The sequence below is a fragment of the Ostrea edulis genome, chromosome 2, assembly GCF_947568905.1.
Source record: "Ostrea edulis chromosome 2, xbOstEdul1.1, whole genome shotgun sequence".
Taxonomy (NCBI): domain Eukaryota; kingdom Metazoa; phylum Mollusca; class Bivalvia; order Ostreida; family Ostreidae; genus Ostrea; species Ostrea edulis.
The window spans coordinates 67,242,413-67,266,732 of NC_079165.1; the positions used below are offsets into that span (position 1 = coordinate 67,242,413).

At 36.0% G+C, this 24,320-nt stretch overlaps 1 protein-coding gene across 1 annotated transcript; it reads right to left on the reverse strand.

The window, feature by feature from the left end:
- Positions 1–11,165: 11,165 nt before the first annotated feature.
- On the reverse strand, positions 11,166–19,672 carry LOC125680273 (aromatic-L-amino-acid decarboxylase-like). Its single transcript, XM_048919722.2, has 14 exons — positions 19,590–19,672; positions 17,052–17,128; positions 16,649–16,862; positions 16,413–16,526; positions 16,213–16,332; positions 15,915–16,052; positions 15,463–15,606; positions 15,295–15,361; positions 15,042–15,136; positions 14,700–14,767; positions 14,504–14,594; positions 14,286–14,384; positions 14,003–14,104; positions 11,166–11,604 (listed from the first exon to the last, which is right to left on the reverse strand). The coding sequence occupies exons 3-14, from the start codon at positions 16,847–16,849 to the stop codon at positions 11,410–11,412; spliced, it is 1,434 nt and encodes a 477-aa protein (XP_048775679.2). The 5' UTR covers positions 16,850–16,862; positions 17,052–17,128; positions 19,590–19,672; the 3' UTR covers positions 11,166–11,409.
- Positions 19,673–24,320: the final 4,648 nt, after the last annotated feature.

Consider the following 24,320-nt stretch of genomic DNA (forward strand, 5'->3'; position numbering starts at 1 on the left):
ACCTGATCAGGATATAGGGCTCACGGCGAGTTTGACCGGTCGACAGGGGATGCTTACTCCTCCTAGGCACCTGATCCCACCTCTGGTGTATCCAGGGGTCCGTGTTTGCCCAACTATCTACTTTGTATTGCTTATAGGAGTTATGAGATTGATCACTGTTTGTTATCTTCACCTTTCATCATCCCGTGAGGATCCGGGTTAGAATAGTTCCTCAGTACCCCTTGCTTGTCGTAAGACTAAAGAAGCGACTAAATGGCTATACTGTTGAAATTCAGAACACGTAACCCACTAGTCCTGGGTCCCGTTTTACAAAACAACTTACTATAAAGTCGCAAGTCTTAAATTGTATTACACAGTTATTACTTTAAATGAATGAAGTAAAACTTTTCTGAGGCTTAATATTTTGCATTTGAAGCAAATTGTCTTGCAATAAACTTGAAAACCCCAGTATGTAAAGCTTGTCGTAAGTTCTTTTGTAAAACGCGCCCCTGGTGGCTCTGTCTCCCATTTGACCAGGAGCAAAGAAAGAGAAACAGTCCACTTCAACTAAGTCTAACGTTTGTCCCTGAGCTCTGTGAACTGTTAGTGCAAATGCCAGTATAACAGATATCTGAGTTCTAGAAGCTAGTGTTCTACGCAATTGTGGGTCATAAACACGAAACCTTGCCTTGGATATTTCAAATAGCTTTCCATTAAAATTGGAGATTTGTCATGTTGAAGTTTGTGAACAACTCCTTTCATTCCATTGTATAGTCCACCTTCAATGTTGTTAATGACAATAACCTTGGCACCCTCCTTCAACACAAGGTGCTTGGGAACAGTACGATTACGCAACATCCCGACTTCACCTGAAATTGAATAGCAAAATCCGAATTTTATAAATTTCTCATTAATTTTAAATTGTTGTGCCTCTTTTTTTCATCATTACTCTGAAGCACAACTACCAGACATGTAACATCACTAGTATACCATGTAACCTTTGAACTTATGGAGATATCAGAAACAAGTGAATTGAAGTTAATTTCAAAGATTAGGATGTGTCAACACTGATATCACTGACATGACCCTGTTGTTTTGAAGAAGGTCAAAGTCAGGAACCTCGAAGATCATGGTATCAAATAAAACACATTACCATAAGAAATATAGAAACAAAGTATGAAGCCCTATCTTTAACATGTAAATGAAATTTTGCATACGTTATTTTTTTTAAAGTTGGTGAAAGTCCTTGGTCAAGATCACAAAGTTAGAGACTGTGTTACCAAGTTATTGGGTTTTTTTTATACATGGAATGGACACACTAATTAAAGCTGTATGGTCCAAATTTCGAGGAGAAAAAAAATGTCCACCTTGTAAAAACACTGTTAAATCATCGCATGTACATGTACGTATTGATGAGACTGCACAACATGACATACATTATTTCACCTGTTTTAACCGGAATTATTTGGATTTAAAACGGTGTTTACAAACTGTTACTCGGCCATCTATAATGCATATTCTAAAAACAAATCAAGTGACAGTCATGTGACCAGTTCAGACCTCCAGAGTAAGATTATCGTTATTCTTATCTGTGTAAAGCTGTGTATTTTTTTTATTTTTTTACTACAGTGCCGTGCCACAAGTTTAAGAGAAATAAAAATATGAAATACCCCTTGTTGTTTTACACTCTTCCAAACCATAATTTAGACAGTTACATCTGAGTTAGGTCAATTAAAATCGATTGATGGGTTATCATTCCCGCCTGCCCCTCAAAAAAGGGCCCACCCCGATTTTTTTTTACTTTTTCAAAGATTACGAGAGAGAAGCCTGAGGATTATTGTGCAATAGGCAAGATGTCTGTTATGGTGGTTTTTAAGTCAAAACCTCCGCATCCAAGAGGTATCTAAGTGTTTCTGTGGTTTTAGTATCGACCTGAACATGTTGAGTGTGGGTCTACATGAAAGACACACATATATACCTACTCACAAACACAATGATTAGAAGGAATCTACAAGACTTTGGGGTTTGTCCCCTGGAATCGCCCAAAAACGTTGCAGTCCCTGCACGGTATGTAACAATTTGTTACATACCGTTGCCATCCGCAGCACGCTATGTAACAATTTGTAACAAAGTGTGGCACAAATGGCGACGCTATGTAACAAACAATATAGTTGTTACAAAGCGTCGCAATTCGTGGTACGGTATGTAACAAATTGTTACATACCGTCTTGTTGTTACATACCGTGCCGTATCACCCCCCCCCCCTTCATTTTTATTTTCATCGTGTGAAATCCATGGAGTTAGATCGCACCTCGCTTGTTCCATATAACCCCTTGGGTCTCACACCGGCGTTGCATTTTTTTTATTTTTTTTTTTTTTTGGTGAAATCAGTGCATGGTAGGCTAAGTAATCTATTCTTCAAATTTGGATATATATATTTTAAAAGATTACATGCTGTTTATTATTTTCAAAGATACACAAAGATGAATACATGTATAGGCATAAAACATTGAAAGTTATGACTATTTTTAACAAAGAAACTGTAAAAATGATACTGATGTAATATTGAAATTCAGCCAGAAGACACAATTTTACGACGTCATACCGAGAACAGACTATAAATCCATACCGAGAACAGACTATAAATCCATCGATCGGTCATATTGTGTACATAGCCTGCTGTTGTATTGCGAATCAAGTTAAAATGTTAAGACTAGCTGCGTTATTGCTAATCTTGTATACTTTAAGTAAAATCAAATTATATAACAAATATTATGTAAAATAAACATGATAAATACGATATAATAACTTTATTGCGAAAAACATACATCTTATAGCATTATAACAAAATTGAACATGGATAATAATTACAAAGCTGAAGATAACACTATATATTCCCAGAATACCACATTATGGAACACAAACATGAACATTAGCTGCATATATGTATTACATCGATAATTATTTCACTATATATTACCATCAGGGGCGGATCCAGGAATTGCGGTTAGGGGGGGAGCAACTTTTGAGGCAGGGAGGGGGGGTCAAGGCGAAGCCTTGGTGGGAGCCCAAGGGGCGAAGCCCCCTGAAGCTCCTGGATTTTACAGATTAATATGTCTCCTATGCAGTCATTTTTACTATTGTCTGTCATTTTTGATCAGGTGAAATTATTAAAATGACGCAAATTTTAAGGATTTTGGGGGAAAATGTGTAAGTTCTTCCAATAAAAGTAATTCAATAAAGCAAAAGATTTTGTCATTTATTTATCCGTGAGTGAAAGAAATTAATGCATCTTCTATGGTTTACATTTTTCTAAACATGAGATCACGATTTACCCTTAAATTTGAAAAATGTAAGGGGGGGGGGCACTGGCTGCGCCCCCCGTCCCCGCTCCTTAAATCCACCACTGAACTTAGAGGGGAAAAGTCAGATTGAAGCCAAATAAAGCAGTCGGAAAGGTTCTATGTCTCGTCTACCGACACGAGAAAAACAACACCTCTTTTTTTCCCTCAGATGCCATTCGCAAATGGAACTCTCTAGCAAACGAAACTAAGAAAGCAACCTCTATCTGTCATTTCCGCTGAAACATTCCTAATAATGTAAGTATAGCTTTTCGACAAAGCTTGCCGTCCTTAGGAACAACCTTATACAGTAAACTGATATAAATGAATGATATTCTATAAGTATTTATATTTTTATTAAATGACCACATAATCAAACTTTCTAAAATGGTAAATCATAATCAAAATCAAGTTTTAAAAAACACCTAATAGAAACTCAATCTGATTAAAATCAGATCCTAAGATCCGCTCGCTTAGATCGGTACACAAGTAAACAAGAACATACTGCAATCTTTGTTTACAAAACAAATTTTAAAAAACACCTTAAAATGAGCTTCTGTAATAATGTATAACCTTAATTTTTATGTGAAATCTTTTAAACACATTAGACAGTAGATTTTGATCATTAAAAGTGTAAAACAAAATTTTGGGGAAAATCGTGAATCAGTCCCTTTAAGGTTTGCGTGCAAAAAAGACCATTTTTGTTGTTTTTGATAGTTGTTATGAATAAGATTAAAATGTCAGTATCATTATATTGCAATTTATTTTCTTTCTTCTCTTCATTTTCTCTTCTCTTTTTTAAGATTGAAAATCCTGTAAAATTGTTAAGTCGTATGTACGAGGGCGAGTCAATAAGTAACCAACCTATCCCATTTCCGATCGACCGAGACGGTCACGATTTTCATGCCTTGTTTCAATACATGTTTTATACCTGGGTACAAAATTGCACCCTTATCGAGTAATTCTTTAAAAGATATTGAATGTCAAACATGGCTAGTGATGCAAAGGCATGCTTTTCATCTAAAGGTGAGTACCGTGCTATAAATCGGTACTTGTATTTAAAAAGTAAAACCGGTAAGGAAATACAAGGCGAGTTAGCCGATGTTTATGGGTCTTCTGCACCATCTTATGCTCAGGTAAATTCTGGGTAGGGAAATTCAAACGCGGTAGAACGTCTTTAGAAGATGAAGCCAGGTCTGGACGCCCACTTGATGCCACTGACGAAGAAAGGTGTAAGAAAGTTCGGGATATGGTATACTGTGATAGGCGAATTCGGGTGTAAGAAATAGCACAAGCATTAGGTATTTCACATGGTAGCGTTTCAACAATCTTGCGTGATCGTTTAGGTATGCGCAAGCTAACAGCCCTTTGGGTCTCCAAATCCCTTAGCAATAACCAAATGGCAACCAGAGCATCAGTATGCAGCGCCTTGTTGAAACATTTTACGTCAAAAGATGATTTTCTTTTGCGTCTGGTGACTGTAGATAAGACTTGGATTCATTATTATGAGCCAGAGAATAAAGCTCAGAGTCGTCAGTGGGTAGGGCCTGGGTCCCCGAGGCCAAAGAAGTTGAAGACGCAACCATCTGCTGGCAAAGTGATGGCCACAGTATTTTGGGACGCAAAGGCGTTATTATGTTGGACTTTTTATCCAAGAGAAGTACAACAACTGGAGTATACTATGCAAACTTGCTAGACCATCTGAGAACCGCCATCCGTGAAAAAAGCCGAGGTAAAATCACTAGAGTTGTTTTGCTGCAACAGGACAACGCGAGAGTCCACACTTGCAAAGTTGCAATGGATACTGTGAAGCGAAACGGGTATGAATTAATACCACATCCTGCCTATTCGCCTGACCTAGCTCCTAGCAACTTCCTATTCCCAAACTTGAAAAAGGATATCCGTGGATGTCATTTCCGGTCTGACGAAGAAGTCGTGACAGCAGTTGAGGAGTGGGTCAATAGAAAGGATCCTGGCTTTTTCAGTTCTGGGCTGATGGCACTTGAACACCGTTGGTCTATGTGCATCACACTATAGGGCTATTGCATCGAAAAAGAAGAGGTGGATTTCAACCCGAAATAAGTTAGGCTGGTTACTTATTGACTCGCCCTCGTAAATTAGATCATCACGAAATATTCCTCTTGCGTTGAACAGAATTTCCACCAATGAAATAAATTAAAATTTTCACATCATACATTTTCTACCAATCACAAAGGAGAGGAAGTATATTGTCCGAAGACTGTAAAACACTTCTAGTATATGACACCGTCTTCCAGGAAATGGAAGACGACAACCAGTATTTCAAAAGTGTTTAAACATTTTTTTTTTTCTTGGCAAAAAATAGTAAATGTAATTCATAGTAAATCAAGACTTTGCTTCACTATCATTTACACAGAAGAAACATTGTCGATTCTCCTAACTGTGATTGTGGTGTGAGAGAAGATGCATATAATTTTTTCTTTTTCGTAAAAGATTCAAATATAAGAAATATCTATTATTGATACACGGATTTTACTTTGGGGCAGTGGCAATTTGGGGTATGAAATTAACAGTAACATTTTAGTGTTGTTCACAAATTTATACTGAATTCAAGCAAATTATCATGATAGTAATTCATTTTATGCTATATGTACAATGTACATGTATTTATTTTGTCTATGTACATGTTTTATGACAATTGCTATCAATTAGTCTTAGGTGAGAACCTCGCAAGTTGTAAGAACTTGTGATCAAACCTGTTGTATATTTTATATCCAATAGAATATGTTCAAATCAACACCTTACACGGCATTTCTAAAAACAAGAGGCCCAAGGGCCACATCGCTCACCTGAGTCACCTTCGCTCATATTTAAAGATTTTCCCTATATATTTGTATCCAAAACTTTGATCCCCCCTTGTGACCCCATTTCTACCCCTGGGGGTCATGATTTTAACAAACTGAAATATGTCAGAAAGCTTTCGTGTAAATATCAGCTTTTCTGGCATAGCGGTTCTTGAGAAGAAGATTTTCCTTATATAATTGTATGTAAAACTTTGATCCCCTATTGTGGCCCTATCCAACCCCTGAGGGCCATGATTTGAACAAACTTGAATCTGCACTATATCAGGAAGCTTTCATGTAAATTTCAGCTTTTCTGGCTCAGTAGTTCTTGAGAAGATTTTTAAAGATTTATCCTATATATTAGTATGTAGAACTTTGATCCCCTATTGTTGCCCCATCCAACCCCCGGAGGCCATGATTTGAACAAACTTGAATCTGCATTATGTTTTTCACATATGTGTAAACAGCCTGGGTGCATCCTAGGAAGCTACCAACATCAAATACAGAATTGTAGTTTCTTTGTAAACAATTAATTCTGCAAATTACACCAAATTTTTTAATCAGGGGTACAGACATTAAGAGTAAAAAAAATGGGGAAATGAGATTAATTGCGCATGAAAACAAATGTTCTGTTAGATATATATGGAACTACAATTGAGACTAAGTTAATAGGTATATATATGCTAATAACGATTGACGCACAGTCACTTTTTTGTATGACTTGCCATACGTGTATTGCGAAACTAATACATGAGCTATCCCCCGCAAACAAGATCTACCGATTTTAAAAAACATTTTATTAAACTCATCTTGCACTTGCAGTGTATCCAAATTATTTAATTCAATAAGAAATAAGTATTTCATAATTTCTTTCAACTTTCTTGAAATAATTTTTTTAAAAATCCATTGATGAATAGGATATGTAGCATAAATTACCATTGATATCTTTACAATAAATTCGTATTGCTTATATAGGAAATAAATGAGCATTATGAGCAATCAGGTGATTAGCAAGTGCTTGGTTATCTCAGTTAACACATTGTTCGCTAACTATTGCGTTAAATTGCTTTTGATCAACAGAATTTAACATTGCGTTTGCTTATTAAGTGAGAAGGACTTTTATAAACACTCCAGTAAAACGTTCCCTGGAACAAGTCCCAGATCTTTGCTCTTCATGAAAATATCAACAGCTGTGAAGGAGAAACTTCAAACTTATTGTTCGTCTACATATGCCAGAAGTGGTGTAAATCAAATGTGGATTCTAAAACATTCTAAAGAACTTTTAGTAAACTTGAAATCGCAAAACTTTTCTCAAATCAAACAAGCAAAACGTATGACTTTTCAACACTACGCAACCATTCCTCACAATAAACAATAAATGAATTGCTTCTTCAACAAAAATGGAAAACGGAACTATTCATATCTAGTGATCAGTCATCCAAAAAAATTATTTTCTTAAACACCATTCTGATTCCACGCACAAGTACTCTGAAGTTGAAATAAGAAATATGCTAGAGTTCATCATTGACAATATCTTCGTGGTGTTTGGTGATAAGTTCTTCCAACAGTCTTTTGGAATTCCCATGGGCACGAATTCTGCTCCTTTGTTAGCTGACCTATTTTTATATTCATATGAAGCAGAATTTATTCAATAACTTCTACGTGAGAAGAAAAAAACCCATCTTATCTTGCTGTGTTCTTCAATTCGACGTTTAGATATATTGACGTTTTATCTATTAACAATAATAATTTTCATTCATATGTCGATTCGATATATCCATGTGAACTCGAAATAAAAGACACCACAGAGTCGTCCACTTCTGCTTCATATTTAGATGTTTTATTGAAAGTAGATATTAACGGCAAACTAACAACTCAATTATATGACAAACGGGATGATTTCAGCTTCTCCATCGTCAACTCCCCATATCTATGTAGCAATATTCCATTATCACCTGTATATGGTGTTTATATCTCTCAACTGATTCGAGACGCAAGAGATTGTTCTGCGTATAGTCAGTTTTTAAATCGAGACAAGCTACTGACAAACAAGTCGATGGTACAAGGGTTTTAACAATCTCGTTTAAATCCAGAATTTCGCAAATTCTATGGTCGTTATTACGATCTAGTTTGCCAATACAATCTATCATTGGCTCAAATGCTGTCTGACGTGTTTCATATCGATTGTTAGACCGTTCATGGCATACTCATTTTGACTACAGATAACTCAGTTTACCTGGTCAAGATATAGGGCTCACGACGGGTGTGACCGGTCGACAGGGGATGCTTACTCCTCCTAGGCACTTGATCCCTTCTCTGGTGTGTGCAGAGGACCGTGTTTGCCCAATAATCTATTTTGTATTCCTAATGGATCGGTTATCCTCACCTTTCATACTGCTAACCAGAATCCTTCCCTGTCTGCTTCTGTGGAACTGAGATTTCACCCATCTTCAACACCCTATAACGTAGTTATTGCTCCCCTTTTTCTGATAGTTTATGCGAGGAATGGTGACTATCCCTCTTGAACCATGGCTAGAGTCACCCTATGCGCTTCATGCTTGGAAGAACACACAAAGCCAATCTAAATTTCCCCCGAGACCAACAAAACTACGATGCCACCAATCATAAGGGATCGTAAGTTTGTCGTAATCAAGCTTCTAAAAAACACTGTTCTCAGAACCGTCTCGAATACCACCAGACATCGTCGCAAGCCACGCCTATTGTCTCCGGTTACACTACATTAAATGCATTGGCTGTATGATTAAAAAAAATCCTCGACTTCATGAATATTTATGTTAATTAGTAAACCACTCGGTGGGATCCCATGATTTTCTCTCTCATTTTTTGGTGGAAAGAAAATCATTCGGAGGTCATTGCGTGCTCGTAGCGGAATAATCCGAGGATTGTCGATTGAGAACAAACTGGACACTTTTTAGCTGTTGTAACTAATGAACGCATCTTTATTGACATCACCGGTGTAATAAATGTACCATATAATATGCGTAACCACGCCGCTCTCTTTAGATAATTGTCCGATCAACTCTAGTATTTCAGATTTCAACACATCCACTTTACCCGAATTTTCTCATCAATATTTAGAATACGATTAAGTTTATTAACACGGAATTTTCAAGCGTAACGACTGCTGTTAATGCGATTTTCATTTTAAAAATACATGTACTTATAAACTTTACTTGCTTCTGTAAAGAGGGGCCTGTAACCTTTTTTGTCCGTTATTACCTGTAAACAAATACTACACGTTTTAGTTGTGGGCGCAGCCATTAAAATAGCGGAAATATGTTATTGTGACTGTGATTGGTAAAAACATTTATTGTGTCATTTCATAAATATTCATGAAATCGAGGGATTAGCTGATCATGCAGCCACGGTTTGAGGTAGGGTAGGTACTACCGGACTCAATAACCGTGGCTAGGGACGATGACCACCAGATAACTAGACGATTAGTGGGACCTCCTGAGTCGCTCTACACTACGAGTCCTCCATGGAAACAGTCCACTGCAAAATCACCGAACGAGGGTTTCCCCTCCAGTATGATAGGTATGTAAAACCAACAGAATCTCAGACAACTTCATTATGCAAGAGCCAAATTGTCAAGTCATCCAGGTAGGTCTGAAGCAGCTAGAAACTGGACTGTCTTGGCTAAGGAGACTTGAGCCCCCTTTTTCTCTCCAGACCGCCCACCACGGTGAGAGTACAATTCTCAAAGTCTTGATGATCCTTTTGCTGGTGCAGGAATCCCGAACCGCATCTGATCCTGTAAAGGGGTCACATAAGCCAGGGCCGTAAGTAGGGTTCTAAATCAGGGGAGGCAGGGGATTGGGGGCCGCCGATTGACTTTACGACTGAAAATGACACTTTTTAAATCCCAATTTATCATGTTTGTGTTTCATTTGTACTATGTAAAGAATCGTAATATGGTGTCAAAGACAAAGGTGCTTGTCTTCATTTTAAACATATATCCTATAATATAACATTTATATAATTTTATTTTCTTTTTTGCCAAAAAATCAGACGAGGCAGTTGCCTCGTCTGCCTCATCGGCAGTTACGGCCCTGTAAGCCCTACACCAGTAATTGTAGCTCCACTTGATTCAATAGAGAAAATATACCAGATTGCATTGATAAATACATCTTTTCCCTCTAGCATTGCAGACATTATTTCAGCCAGTTTTCTCTTCTACAGTGTAATTATGTCTCCACTGCATATTGTATACATTTTTTTGTCTCCAAGCCATATTTGCGAAAGGTATGTTCCACTGTTTTCTATGTATATACATGTAATTCTTCATATCATTGTTTCGAAAACAGCAGGGTGTTCCGATAACGGTTTCCGGTAAAATAGCAGTCGATTTGAATCAAGAAAAGTGACATTTCAAAATGTTCAAGTTTACAATATTAGATTACAATTTTTTACAGTGCGATGGACTTACAAACTGTAATTATATTCAATTTTAACTTTGAATTGATGAGTTTCTATTCGATTTTGTAATACATTACGGGTATATGGGAGACATCCTGTGAAAAGTGCCTGTCTAACTACATGTAGTCACAAATATATATCTAAAACTTACAATATTTCATTGGTGTAATATATGACGTCATAATACTTATCAACTGATTGTTGATTTCAATTAATCCCATTGTCAAAAGAAAATTGTGATGGTATTTTGCAAACCATGTCACATCTTAAGCTTTTAAATGTTTCCTTCAAACAGCATCTTCGCTAGCCAAGGGTTTTCGGTCCACTCCACTTCCCATAAAGCGGATTTATGTGGAGCGGAGTGGACCGAAAACCCTTGGCTAGCGAAGATGTTCAAACAGAAGAAATGGTTACATGTTATATAGAACACCACCATGCATGTACCCAAAGTTCAAATTACTGTCTTCCTTATACAATTTTTTCTCGAAAAAAAAACAACAACAAAAAAACAAGCCCGTTTCATTTCGAAAAAATCTGCAAAATGGCTCTTGATAGGTATTTGAAACACACAATAACAATCAAAATTTGTCAACTACTCTTTATCATTACATTAGGGTGTTTTTACTCCAATATATTACGATTTTGCCTCTAAATAGCAAATACGTTATTTGATTCATATCAATATACAATCCAAAATGGTCAAATGACACATTTGGATTTCAAAATCGCATTATAAGATTAGTAGGTCGATCAGTCCCCATATCAGTGCATCTCTCTGAACAATCCGTACAGACCTACAGTGCTGACCACTGTTTCGCATTGTTCTATTATATGTTGTTACAAGTCTTCTCTGCTAGTTCTTGAATCACTTTCCACGCAAACTCCACGTCTCCTGGTTGCGTTCTTGATGCACACACTGCGAATCTTAGGAAGAATGTGTCGTTAACTTTAGCAGGCACTAGGTGTATACGTCTGTCTGCGTTAATCGTTTTTAGCAGTCTCTCGTTAACTTCATTTGAACCCTACAATGTACAAATTTTATATACCTGTACCGTATATAGAATAGTGTATACATGTACTATCTGATATACAATCAGAATTAAAGGGAACATTAGGCGCGAAATTTATGTTTGTTGATTACTAGTATTACCGAAAGTAAGAAATACACTTTAAATGACATTATATATTTGAAAATCACCAGTGTCATGTCAAAAGTTACATAGCCTGCTACTTATTGTTTATAAGAGGGTGTTGCATCGAAGCGGGAACCTTCCTTCATCGGAGCTCTGTGCCAGCACTCGTGACGTAAAACTGACCTTCATCCTTATTTATATATCTTACTGCGTATTTGCCATTTAAATACCTGTCGGATTCCACAGTACTAAGGACAAGGCTAATATATAAATTACATTTTATGTGTCAATACATTATACATGTAGTCTAAACATAATTTTTGAAATGGTGAAAATTACATTGTATTTTTTTCTTCTGAGTATCAGATACAATGTATACGGTTACATGTTACGAGTGTATCAAATGTTAAATATTATACACTACTACAGTCTAAAAGCTCTTACACTCGTGTGTATTATTTTCTACAACCAACATTTGGCAACTGTACATGACTCTGACCACAAAACAAAATATGGGAAGTTCAATACGTATTAATAAAGTTCATAATAATTCGAAGTACATGCACCTGTAAAAATTTATTCAACATAGCAATTTGCTACTGGAATACATCATCTTCTTCACTCAAACTGTTTAACGTATTATTTACCTTGTTTGGCGTTAAAGTTTTTCTTCCAAAGCTTTGCAAAGTTCACAATGGTTTTTCGTAAAAAGCACCATGCCTTTGTCAACAACTTTCATTCAGAAAAACATACAAATTCTCGTTAACAGCCTTAACTATTAAAACACGGGTATTGCATGCTGTATTCGGTGTGTTTGTGGCGAGTGCTATTCACAAACTAAACAGTGTCTAAGTCAGAAGTTTATTTGAAACTCGGCACTAGTAATAAACAGAGATTTGAGATGAAACATTTATAAAAACTAGAAGCGTGTTTCAATTTTAAAAAAAAATGAAGATGGAAAACGTAATATGAAAAAAAATGTTTTTGTGAGGGATTCGAACCCGGTCGTTTTAAAGAAGAAAACATCTTTACGTATATAAGTCGACTACCTTGCCCACTGAACCACGCAGTATACCATACATTGCTAAAGGAATTTAACGTACAGGTGAAGATGAAAATAACATCGTTTCGATTTTTTGAAATTTACCAAAAAATGCCCTCGTAAAACAAAATTTCAAAGCGACAGTTTTTTAAGAGGAAAACTCGAAGAACATGTTCATGCTAAATTTATTTTGTTTCACGGAGGCAGTTTTTCTGAAGTTCGGGATACCCCTCCATTTTAACGCTAAAAATCATATAATTGCTTATTGCTTGATTTAAACTTGAAATATCTGTAACTAATTTTTGTCAATACACGTCTTTTAAACTTATTTTCAAAAATATTTGAATCAAAACATACGTTTCAACTGGTTTTATCATATATTTAAATAACTTAATTTTATCGATCTCTCATGCATTACCTTAAGGGAAATTAACATGAGACGTGCAACACCTTTTTTATACAGAAGCAATCGCTGAATCATTATTGTATACAACTATCCATATATGCACTTAAATACGTCATTGCTGAGAAGGTTTGCATATTTTTTGTAAAATTCAATGAAAGTTCACACTTCGTTTTTATTTTAAACATATCCCAATATTTAAAGCCTTTACTCTCTCGTCAATTGACACTTTTAAAATGTCTCTATGAAGAAACCATATGTGTGCATTCCTTATAATGAGCGTGTTGATGGTAAAACATACTTTCAGCATTCTATTTGTGTTTTAAAACTTTTTAGAATTATGCTAAGATACGGGCAATCATGTGGACTGCATATAATTTGCATTGTTACACGTACGGAATAATTAATTATGGATGGGTAATAAATTTACCGTACTTTGCAGGACGCTACAATATCTGTATATATTTACAGTACTTTGCAGGACGCTACAATATCAGTATATATTTACAGTACTTTGCAGGACGCTACAATATCAGTATATATTTACAGTACTTTGCAGGACGCTACAATATCAGTATATATTTACAGTACTTTGCAGGACGCTACAATATCAGTATATATTTACAGTACTTTGTAGGACGCTACAATATCAGTATATATTTACAGTACTTTGCAGGACGCTACAATATCAGTATATATTTACAGTACTTTGCAGGACGCTACAATATCAGTATATATTTACAGTACTTTGAAGGACGCTACAATATCAGTATATATTTACAGTACTTTGAAGGACGCTACAATATCAGTATATATCGGTCTCAGTCTGACCATATACTTACTTTCAGCCTAAAACAAACTAGAGCCAGTACCACATCACCAAATATTTCAAATCTCTGGTCCGCTTTTACCAAGTCTTCAAACTGATGGGCTAGCTTCACGTCCTGGAAAGGACACAAAAATACGTCTACATTCTCAGAATAGCAACCACCATTTAAAATTCTAAAACAATATCTTTTCTAGAAAACATGGTTCACGATGTAAGAATTAGTAGGTACATGTACTTTTGATATTTCTAAACATTTTGAATACTGATCCGAGAGTCTGGCATGGATTTTATGTTACCTTTCTTATGTACGCCTGGAGACCTGTCACTCCGTATAACCGCAAAACAAACCATATTTTAAGAGACCTAAATCTTCTGCCCAGTGGAATGTGCCAATGCTGCGAAGACAAAAACGTGTTGAATATATTTCTGTATAAAGACTTTTAGTTTCTATAAATTCCATACATTACCTATCAAAGCAATGCTTCAAATTAATTGTTGAATGATGTCATCTTACCCTAAAATCGGGCATAGATCCTTGATTATCGTGTTTGAGATACAACGGATCAACATTGAATGCGTCGCTTAGCAACCGACTGTCCTTGACCCTGTCACAGATAAAATAAAAAATAGCATTATGCTTTATCTATTAGCAAATAATTCGCTTTTCTGTTATGCTTCATTTCTAATAAAATAACCATTCCCCTACTCACCACATCGTAGAACAGTCGAAATTGACCTGTAACCATTTATGAGGATTAAAGTTGAAGGACATCGCACGCTGAAAAATATAGGGTAAATTTCGCACACGTTATAATTATTTTCGCCCATATCACCCTTACCCTATATACGTGAATTCAAAACTGGGTGAATATGAATTTACTCATTACTATAAAGTAGCAAAAAACTTGGGTAAATTCAAATCTAGTATGTATGTACGAAAATTTCACTGGATACAATATTGCTTCATTGCACTCCAGTTATTTATTTATGTACATTTTGTATAGATACAGAGACTCTTAAAAGAGCTGAAGCTATTTGTATGTATAACTTACTTCAACCCCATTCAACAGAGGTCTAAACTCGGGACAAATAAAGGCACTGCCAGCATAGGCCGCATCAATGTGCATCCATAGACCCTCCCTCTCACCTGAACAGAAAGTGTCACAACTATAGACTTGCATACAACCAATACCAGTTAAAAGCACAGTTTGCTTCAGTGAGTTGTCAGTAATGCTAAATGACTTATAAGCTTTATCGCTAAAACAGTTCATAGCCATAGAAACATCTACAAAAATGAGAACTTACAAATTGCTCCCAATTCCAAAACGTTATCGAATGAGCAAATGGAAGTTGTGCCTAGTGTTGCGCAAACCTGTTAGAATTTAAGTTTGATAAGTTAGGAAAATCATTATAGTGATTAAAAGAAGCTCATTTGGTATTCATTGCTTAGTGTTGGTTACAGTTACGACATACGAAGAAAGGAATGAGGCCCTCGGCTCTGTCTTTCTCTATCGCTCTCTGTAGAGTTTCGCCTCGAAGTGAGTACTTTCCATCTGTCTCCAGTAATCTTATTTTGACAGCTCCTATTAAAGCTGCCCTCTCGACTGAGGAATGGGCCTACATGAAACAACGGGAAGAAATCATCCTTTACTTCGTTCCATTACTTATCATTTTTACACCCTTGAACTTTGCAACTTTAGAGATATAAATTCCTTGAATCATCCAATTCATCGTTATATCCAAACTTCCAACTTCTCTGAATGGACCATTTTATTTCATACCCTCAGAAAATATAAATGCAGGGTAACTTTGATATTTCCTGCTGATTACTTTTTTTCTTCAAAATAGTGACTAGATTTATTTCAGTTTATATAAGATTTCTCCTTGAATACGTCATTCCAACAACTAGTCATGTATACACTTGCCTGTATGGAGCAGTATGCCACCATTTTATTGATGATTCCTTCATCCGGTGAATGACTAAACTTGTCTCCTAGAATCTGACGTAAATGCTGTGTTCTGGCCGAGAGGAGAGCCACTAGGGTGGCTTCGCTAGCTGTGCCCTGAGTAGAAGAAACGCCCATTGCAGAGTAGTTATGCCACCAATTCTATGTCATATGAACTTATTAAATATGTACTTGCTCTCCATTAGATTATGGTGATACTGCACATTATATGTGTCACTCCTCGATTACCTTTGATATATCTGTAACCTAACCTAACCTGTATAACTCCACCTCCCTGACCTTGACTGGAATGAAAGAAACAGTCTGGAAGGTCGAGCATTTTAGCTAGCCAATCTAGAACCACCATCTCCAGCTCCGTACAAGCAGGACTAGAAGCCTGTAACAATGATTATGATGTAGTAATGTATGATAACAATAATTCATAAAAACACCAAGAAGTGAACGTCAAGTCTGTACCCATGTAAATCCTATACAGCCGATAGCATCCGATAGAATGTCGGCAACAATCGCTGAATAGGAATTTGCGGTGGGGAAATATGCATGAAACTGCGGAGAATGCCAGTGGGTCACCTGTACAATATAAGGATTTCTGATAACGACATGTTTAATGTTTTAAAAAATGATACTAGTAAATTTTGACCAAAAATGAGTAAATAGAACAACATCAATAGAACAACATGTAGTTGACATACCCCAGGCATGATGACCCTTTCTATGTCTTTCATGACGTCCTCCCACTTTTCTGCTTCATCCGGGGCTTTGTCCGGAATTAAGTCTTTGAGATATCCGGGAGAAACATCAGGAAATGGTCTTCGATCTCTGATGTTTTCCAGGTAGTCTGCTACATAGTCCACCATCTGCTTCCCACACCGCCTGAACTCTTCAGCATCCATCACTAATGTAGTGCTTTAAATACATGAAAAATGCCGTAACAGATTTTTAAGTTCCCAACGAACGGTAATTTTTAAAGATTTGCCCATACATTAAAATTTTCAGCATACAAACCATGGTTTTCGTAGAAAACACAATTTTCAAAACAGAATGTACATGTACTCTATTTTAGCCATACAATTGGATATGAATAGTCCAACTTACGTCTATCTTCTGTAGAACGATGTCCTCAACAATCCTGACAGCCGCAGTCTGATCAATGGACGACAATTTTACATCCACTACAAATAGTGTAAAACCTTTCCATTTATTCCGCATTAAACAGACTTTGATTGCAAGCGCGGAGTGAAATCCAATACAGAAACATCAATAGTAATTGTATAGAAATCAACACGACCAACATTTGTCAGAACAATGTGTGAAAAATCACCAAGCGACCGCCATCAAAATCATGAATAATACTGCCGTTTTTCATACATACATGTATAATCGTTTTAGGACTTTTTATCGCAAGAACTCCACAATTATAGTGTAAGTGCATTTTACATTAAATACTCATTAAATGACTTTTCTGCATATTGATTGTCGATAACTATTACCAAATAAATCTGATCAATTCGTCTTAGGCTCTTTTTTTATAACTCTTCTTTTATCTGATGTAAAAGTATTCTTTCCTATTTCCATTTTCGGAGACTGCTGGGATTGGTATATTAGAATGCGGACGTTCTGCGATTTGCTCAATCAATATGTGCGAGTTTTCCTACGTGAATTTCTATGAATAATAATTAGTTTCTTTGGTGACCCACTATTTGCATTGGTCAGTAGAAAAGAACACAATCTTTTTCTGTTGGTCGTCTACATCATATCAAATCCAATGCATTATTTTCCCTTTAAGTTTCAAGTGTTGAAAATTACGATATGATTACAAATGATGCAAGACCTGAAAAAGTGAATCCATGCATACATCCTCTAGAATATGTCGTGTATACATTGGAACTTTTCAACACGAGAGTGAAAAAAAAAACAACAACCTTCACTTTCAGGGCCCGCCTGGCTCCCTAATTATGAATGATTTTGTCGGACTTCATCCCAATATATATATATATATAAAATAATAATAACATGCATGTCTTTCCTTAAACTAACACAAATTACAGCCAGCACTCAAACACTACATCTATTAGTCCCTAATATTAAACTTCCCATTTAGGTCTATTATTAATTTATTTTAATATATCCAGGCATATCCGGGATTAAATATAGGATTCAGAATCCTATTCCCTGTATTATCAATAAGCGTATGCTCTTCAACAGGGTATAAAGCTCTCTGTATTATAGTTTGAATTAGACACACATACACTTAAACTTTATCAAGTAATTCTTTATACAATAACTCATCAGTGCTAGAGGCCAATTATCTCTTAAAGACAGTGGTCTAACGCGTCTTTCTCATAAAGTCATGGACGTGCGAGTTTGGTCAACTCCACGTTAAACAATTTCGGCCATAAATACATTTGCACACACAACTATCTTTCTACTTTCGCCAATAAATAAGGAAGTTTAGGCGACTATCTAAATTATTTAGACAAATTGAAGTACAGAGCTGGTGGGTTTCTGCACTGGATCCGGTGGGCGGCTCCCTCCGTACCTCCTTTGCCGTGTCATCAACACTGTCTTCAAGAAGACCGTCTCCCCGATTTTACTGAGGGAGATCCAAGGGTTGATCGGCCACAGATGAAGAATAGCAAGCTATCTTCAAGAAGCCCTTTCCCCCGACTAATACTGTGGGGATCCGAGGGCGATCAACTCGAGGAAGAGGAGATGGACCCATCCACCACCTTCTGGAGGACCTAACCATCCCCGGATCTTCAAGAAGACCCGTCCCCGTTTCCAGGGGATCCGAGGGTCGACCACCATCGTCGCCTCGCCGCAACAACCCTAGTGTAGCAGGGCCCCTACTGGGCAGTCTGCACTATAAATCTACACCAAAAAAGACTTCATCCACTTAAAACAAAGTGTCATTGATGTATAGTTATTGTTTGTTCATGATGTTGTTGTAAAATTGGATAACTTCAATCTCTTGGTTAAGACTGCTAACATTATCTTAAGGAGATACTCTACATCGCCATAATGGATGACTTCCTTTTAAAACATGGATGAAAATATAAATATCAGCAATATTTGCCTATTCATTTTAAAAAAAAAAAACATCACCTAGCTGAGTAGCTTAGTGGGTTAGTATGCTTACTACTGAACTGTAGATCGCGGGTTCGAGGCCAGCAGGGATTTTAATTTTTTTTTTCAGATTGCATTTTGTTTTAAAACTGCACTTTTTGACTAAATAAATTGAATTGGAAAGTTTTCAATTTCAAAATATTGTTGTACATATCCTCCACTTTTTATCCATATCAAATTCCTCTAGTGTAGTATACCTCCTTAAACAACCAACATTCGTAAATTACATCGATCACAAGGAATAACATTGAATTGAACACAGGTTGGCAAAAGTGTTAGATCCGTCCCAATCCCTACATGTATTTTATCAGCTCCGACATTTGAACGCTTCATCTAGGTTAACAAAGAAGGTAACGGTCAGGCTTTAAGATTGATCCGATTAATTTGATAAGGGAGTTCTACTTGAGCATTTCGTCAAGATGACATCTCCGATTAGTGTTCTCACTCGAAACAAATTCGAGTATGTAAACATAATGAAGTAATATAAAACGGATAAAAGTCACTCACCTGTGTAGATGGTGTCGTACAAAGTCTTATTCTGGCCGACTTTACATGCTGACCCACGTGCTAAGATCCATACGGCTTAGTCGTTCTTCCCGACGATACGGCAGATTCAAACCAAAACTTCTATAAATAGATATACCGTACTCGGGTACAGTTTGATTTGTTTTGAACGTATTTCATTGTCTATAATATATACAAAAGGATCAGAAGCAAGTTTGTACAACTTACAAGTTTTTCTCCTTATAATCTAATATATGTAACACACAATAAAAAATAATATACAGATAATACAAAAATGGTAGGCGTTCTATAAACAATGTATTATATGATATGATCAACAGCCAAATCTTTTAGTTTCATGAATATACGTCTGAACATAGGAGAAAATACAATTATCTAATTCGGAAGATAAGACATTATCACCAGGTACAGTTTAAGAACATGGTAATTAACCACACAATCAACTGTTGATACAACGTTCTAAATTTTACCAAGTTGAACCATTCTTATTTCTCATAATAATTGTTACGAAATTAGCTAGAGTTATCCCTCTTTGTACAATACAATACAATACAATACAATTCTTTATTTCTAATTCAGAGTCCAAAGTAGACAAACATGAGATGATTACAACAATGAAGAGAAGATATGCCAAACAATAGAATAATATGCATATTGATTGATAACAATAACTGACAAGGGACACTCAAGAATACACAATTCTTTTACAAATATAGGCTATATATATATATAAATATATATAAAGCACAAACAAACAATTATAACACCCAACCTTACGTTTACCCCTAGGATCTAAACGATACATGTGAAAATTAATTAATTAATATATAAAGCACTAAATAATCACAACTAGGTACTGAAAATTTTCGCCCCAGCCCGGGGTCGAACCAGCGACGTACGGCACCCACCGCCTAGCAAGATTGTCAAACCAGTGCGTAAGTCCGCTCGGCCACAACGACTTTTTTTTCTTGGTATCGGGGTAGAATAAAGTCAAAAAATAAAATCCAAAAGTTTGAGTATTGGATTTTATTTTTTGACTTTATATATATATATATATATATATATATATATATATATATATATATATATATACAGCATGTTATTGTAAATAAATCTGCCCACAAGATCAAGAATTTCTTTCTCTTCTGTGTTTAGGAATGTGTGAAATAGCGAAGATTATTAAATCATTTGTAGAATCATATAGAAAACCCTTGATAATAAGAGTTGTCTCTGAAACAGACTGCTGGCACAATTCACTTTTTATGGAATATAACGAATTTATCTATGTTTACAGTTCCTATACAGCGTTATTCTTGACTTGTAGAAATATTCGTGTAACGTGTGGTATCGTTCCTTATCGTGTATGTATCGTATAGAATATTTCGTTTTTGTTACTTTTTTTTTTTTGCGGAATGCTACTACATAGTACATCTAGATGTGCTTTCTATTTCTCAATCATCTCTAATATGTTCTTGTCCATAGTCCACCTTAGATATGATAGGAATAGAGAAAATTTCACAAATAAGTTGCCAATTACTTGTGTATGGAAAAAAATGAATGTATAACGAAAAGAGATTGAAAAAAAAAATCAAGATAAATATTTATTGTAACTATACAATATGCTACATATAAAATATTGGTATACATTTATTATACATATTCCTCTAAAGCCTACGTAAACTAATCGTTTAAAAAATAATTATTCAGTCCAGTTATCTTTAATTAGAAAATGAAAGTTCATAGTATTTTGAGGATAAAGTACCCACTACTTTTTCGGTGGATGAGGCAAATTTATCCAAATCCCTGTCGATGTTGTTTAGTCCCTGTCGATGTTGTTTACTCCCTGTCGATGTTGTTTACTCCCTGTCGATGTCGTTTAGTCCCTGTCGATGTTGTTTACTCCCTGTCGATGTCGTTTAGTCCCTGTCGATGTTGTTTAGTCCCCGTCGATGTTGTTTAGTCTCTGCCGATGTTGTTATGTCCCTGTCGATGTTGTTTAGTCTCTGTCGATGTTGTTTAATCCCTGTCAATTTTGTTTAGTCTCTGTCGATGTTGTTTAGTCCCTGTCGATGTTGTTTAGTCCCTGCCGATGTTGTTTAGTCTCTGTCGATGTTGTTTAGTCCCTGTCGATGTTGTTTAGTCTCTGCCGATGTTGTTTAGTCCCTGCCAATGTTGTTTAATCCCTGTCAATTTTGTTTAGTCTCTGCCGATGCTGTTTAGTCCCTGTCGATGTTGTTTAGTCCCTGTCGATGTTGTTTAGTCCCTGTCAATGTTATTTAGTCCCTGTCAATGTTATTTAGTCCCTGTCAATGTTATTTAGTCTCTGCCAATGTTGTTTAGTCTCTGCCGATGCTGTTTAGTCCCTGTCGATGTTGTTTAGTCCCTGTCGATGTTGTTTACTCCCTGTCGATGTTGTTTAGTCCCTGCCGATGTTGTTTAGTCTCTGCCGATGTTGTTTAGTTTCTGCCGATGTTGTTTAGTCCCTGTTGATGTTGTTTAGTCCCTGTCGATGTTGTTTAGTCTCTGTCGATGTTGTTTAGTCCCTGTCGATGTTATTTAGACCCTGTTGATGTAGTTTTGTCCCTGCCGATGTTGTTAAGCCTCCAGCAGCTGGGATGTCTGATCATCAGACAGAAATTTTATGGTTTTTTTTATAATTATTATTCTGCAATGAAAAGCTTTGGACCAAGAATTCTATAAGGACATTACTACCTATATTTATGGACTATGGAAAGAATGTGATTTTGTATTTATAACAAACTCTGGATGAATTTGAAGACAAATTGTTTGTATCATTATAGGCATTACATCATCTGCCATATGTCATTATGGGCATTACATCATCTGCCATATTGAATGCAATATATTGAATTTATTTTTTTCCTCCCATATTTGGGATATGGTGACACTTTATTGTGTCCTTTTCATTTGGAAGTGACTTGGAAGTTGATATTGAAGTACTCGGAAGTGATTCTGGAAGTAACTCGGAGGTTTTAGATTATATTCAGAAGTTTTTTTTATTCGGAAATGTATTAACATACTCTGAATTGTAATTTGGAAATTCCAAATCATGATTTCTGAATTATTATTCGTAAATCCCAAGTTCTACTTGAAACTCCTACATACGGATAGCTTATCTGCGCAGATTTTATTCAAGTGGTATTAGGTTTTCTTAATAGTTCAAGAGGAAGGCGATTTTTTACGAATAATTTGTTGCATAATTTTCGTGATGAAAACTTTCCTATAATAGAGCACTGATGAATTTAATTCAATTGACATGAATACAATACTGATGAAAGGTTCCATGCTTTGTGCAGAAAAATGCATACAGAAGATGGCGTTACTGTTCTCCTGCAACGTGAAAAATTGCCAGAATATATTGTTTATCAGAGTTATTGTTTCACCATTCAAAAAAATAAAAGATAATTTTTGGTGCATGTCGATTGTAGGTGGCATAAATGGCTTGGGGATTCCATTGAAGCTGAAATTGTTCCGGTTAAAAAAAAATGCATGCATTATCGTTTTTCATTCAGTTTCTCCTCTAAAGGGGAAGGCAACCCCAACCCACCCAACCCCAAAATTGCATGATAAATGATAGAATTAATTATATGATAAAAATTTGTCATACTATTATGTTGATATACAGCCTAGATAAGCTTCAGTACTAATTTGAAAACGTTAAAAATTTAAATTCCCGTCATATACAGAGGCTGCCATGATGTTGAACTCTTTTGTATTCAAGACCACAAAAATCAATATTTTGATGTCACGCCATCTTTTTCGGTTTTGATGAGATTTTAAGATCATCAAAGATGTGCATGTGGTAGATTTTACGAATAAATAGGTTGATGCCTTCCTGTCAAGCTGTTAATTGCACTAATGCAAAGGGGAGATGTGAAATGATACAATATTCGGAGTTTCATTTAAACAATAAAATGCTTTCTTTCTTGTTACATCGGGTGATGAAGGTAGCTAGCACTGCAGAACAAGAAACCCACAGGCCTTATCGGTCACCTGAGTACAGTGAAAAAGTATCACTACCGGCAAGGGCTATTAAAATCTATATTAAAAAATTCCTGTTCTGAATAACTAAACTAAATTCTAATGTTCAGCAGCAGTATAAAACAAGATGTGTTCTTAAAACTTTACTGCCCTCAAATGTGCATACACTGATGAAAGGCTTTACATAATATAATAGGTGTATTAACATTAACACATCAAAAGATATGACTAATTTAGACCCATCCTAGAGTCAAAACCCTGGGTTGGGAAATTCAACAATTTTGTACATCCTTTTCCGCTATTCCTAAGTATGTATTTAGATTTTATACAGTATCAGCAAACTTACACATAGATACTATATACTAAGTTTGGCCACCCCACTCTGGGGTCAGAAACCCTACTCTGGGGATCATTAAATTTACAATTTTGGTAAAAGTCTATCTGCTCTTTCTAAATATCCATTTAGTTTCACTTTAGTATCAATAGCACTAAAGAAGATGTTATTTAAGTGTTTTACACATAGACACTATATATTAAGTTTGGTCCTGCCCTGGGGTCATAAAATTTACAATTGTGGTAGAGGCCTTCCTGCTCTACATCACTATGTATTTAGTTTTTCTTACACGTTTCTTACACGTTTGCGGTTCTTGAGAAGAACATTTTTTTAAATTGGTCAATTTTGGGCAGTTTTTGCCCCGCCCCTAGGGATGC

What these genes read in the sequence shown, in the direction of transcription:
- LOC125680273 (XM_048919722.2), bottom strand. Translation starts at nt 16,849, where the DNA reads ATGGATGCTGAAGAGTTCAGGCGGTGTGGGAAGCAGATGGTGGACTAT. An exon ending in AGGGCCTCATTCCTTTCTTC is followed by an intron (nt 15,362 to 15,462) that starts GTATGTCGTAAC and finishes AAATTCTAACAG; the next exon opens with GTTTGCGCAACACTAGGCAC. An exon ending in TTTGGAATTGGGAGCAATTT is followed by an intron (nt 15,137 to 15,294) that starts GTAAGTTCTCAT and finishes CTTTCTGTTCAG; the next exon opens with GTGAGAGGGAGGGTCTATGG.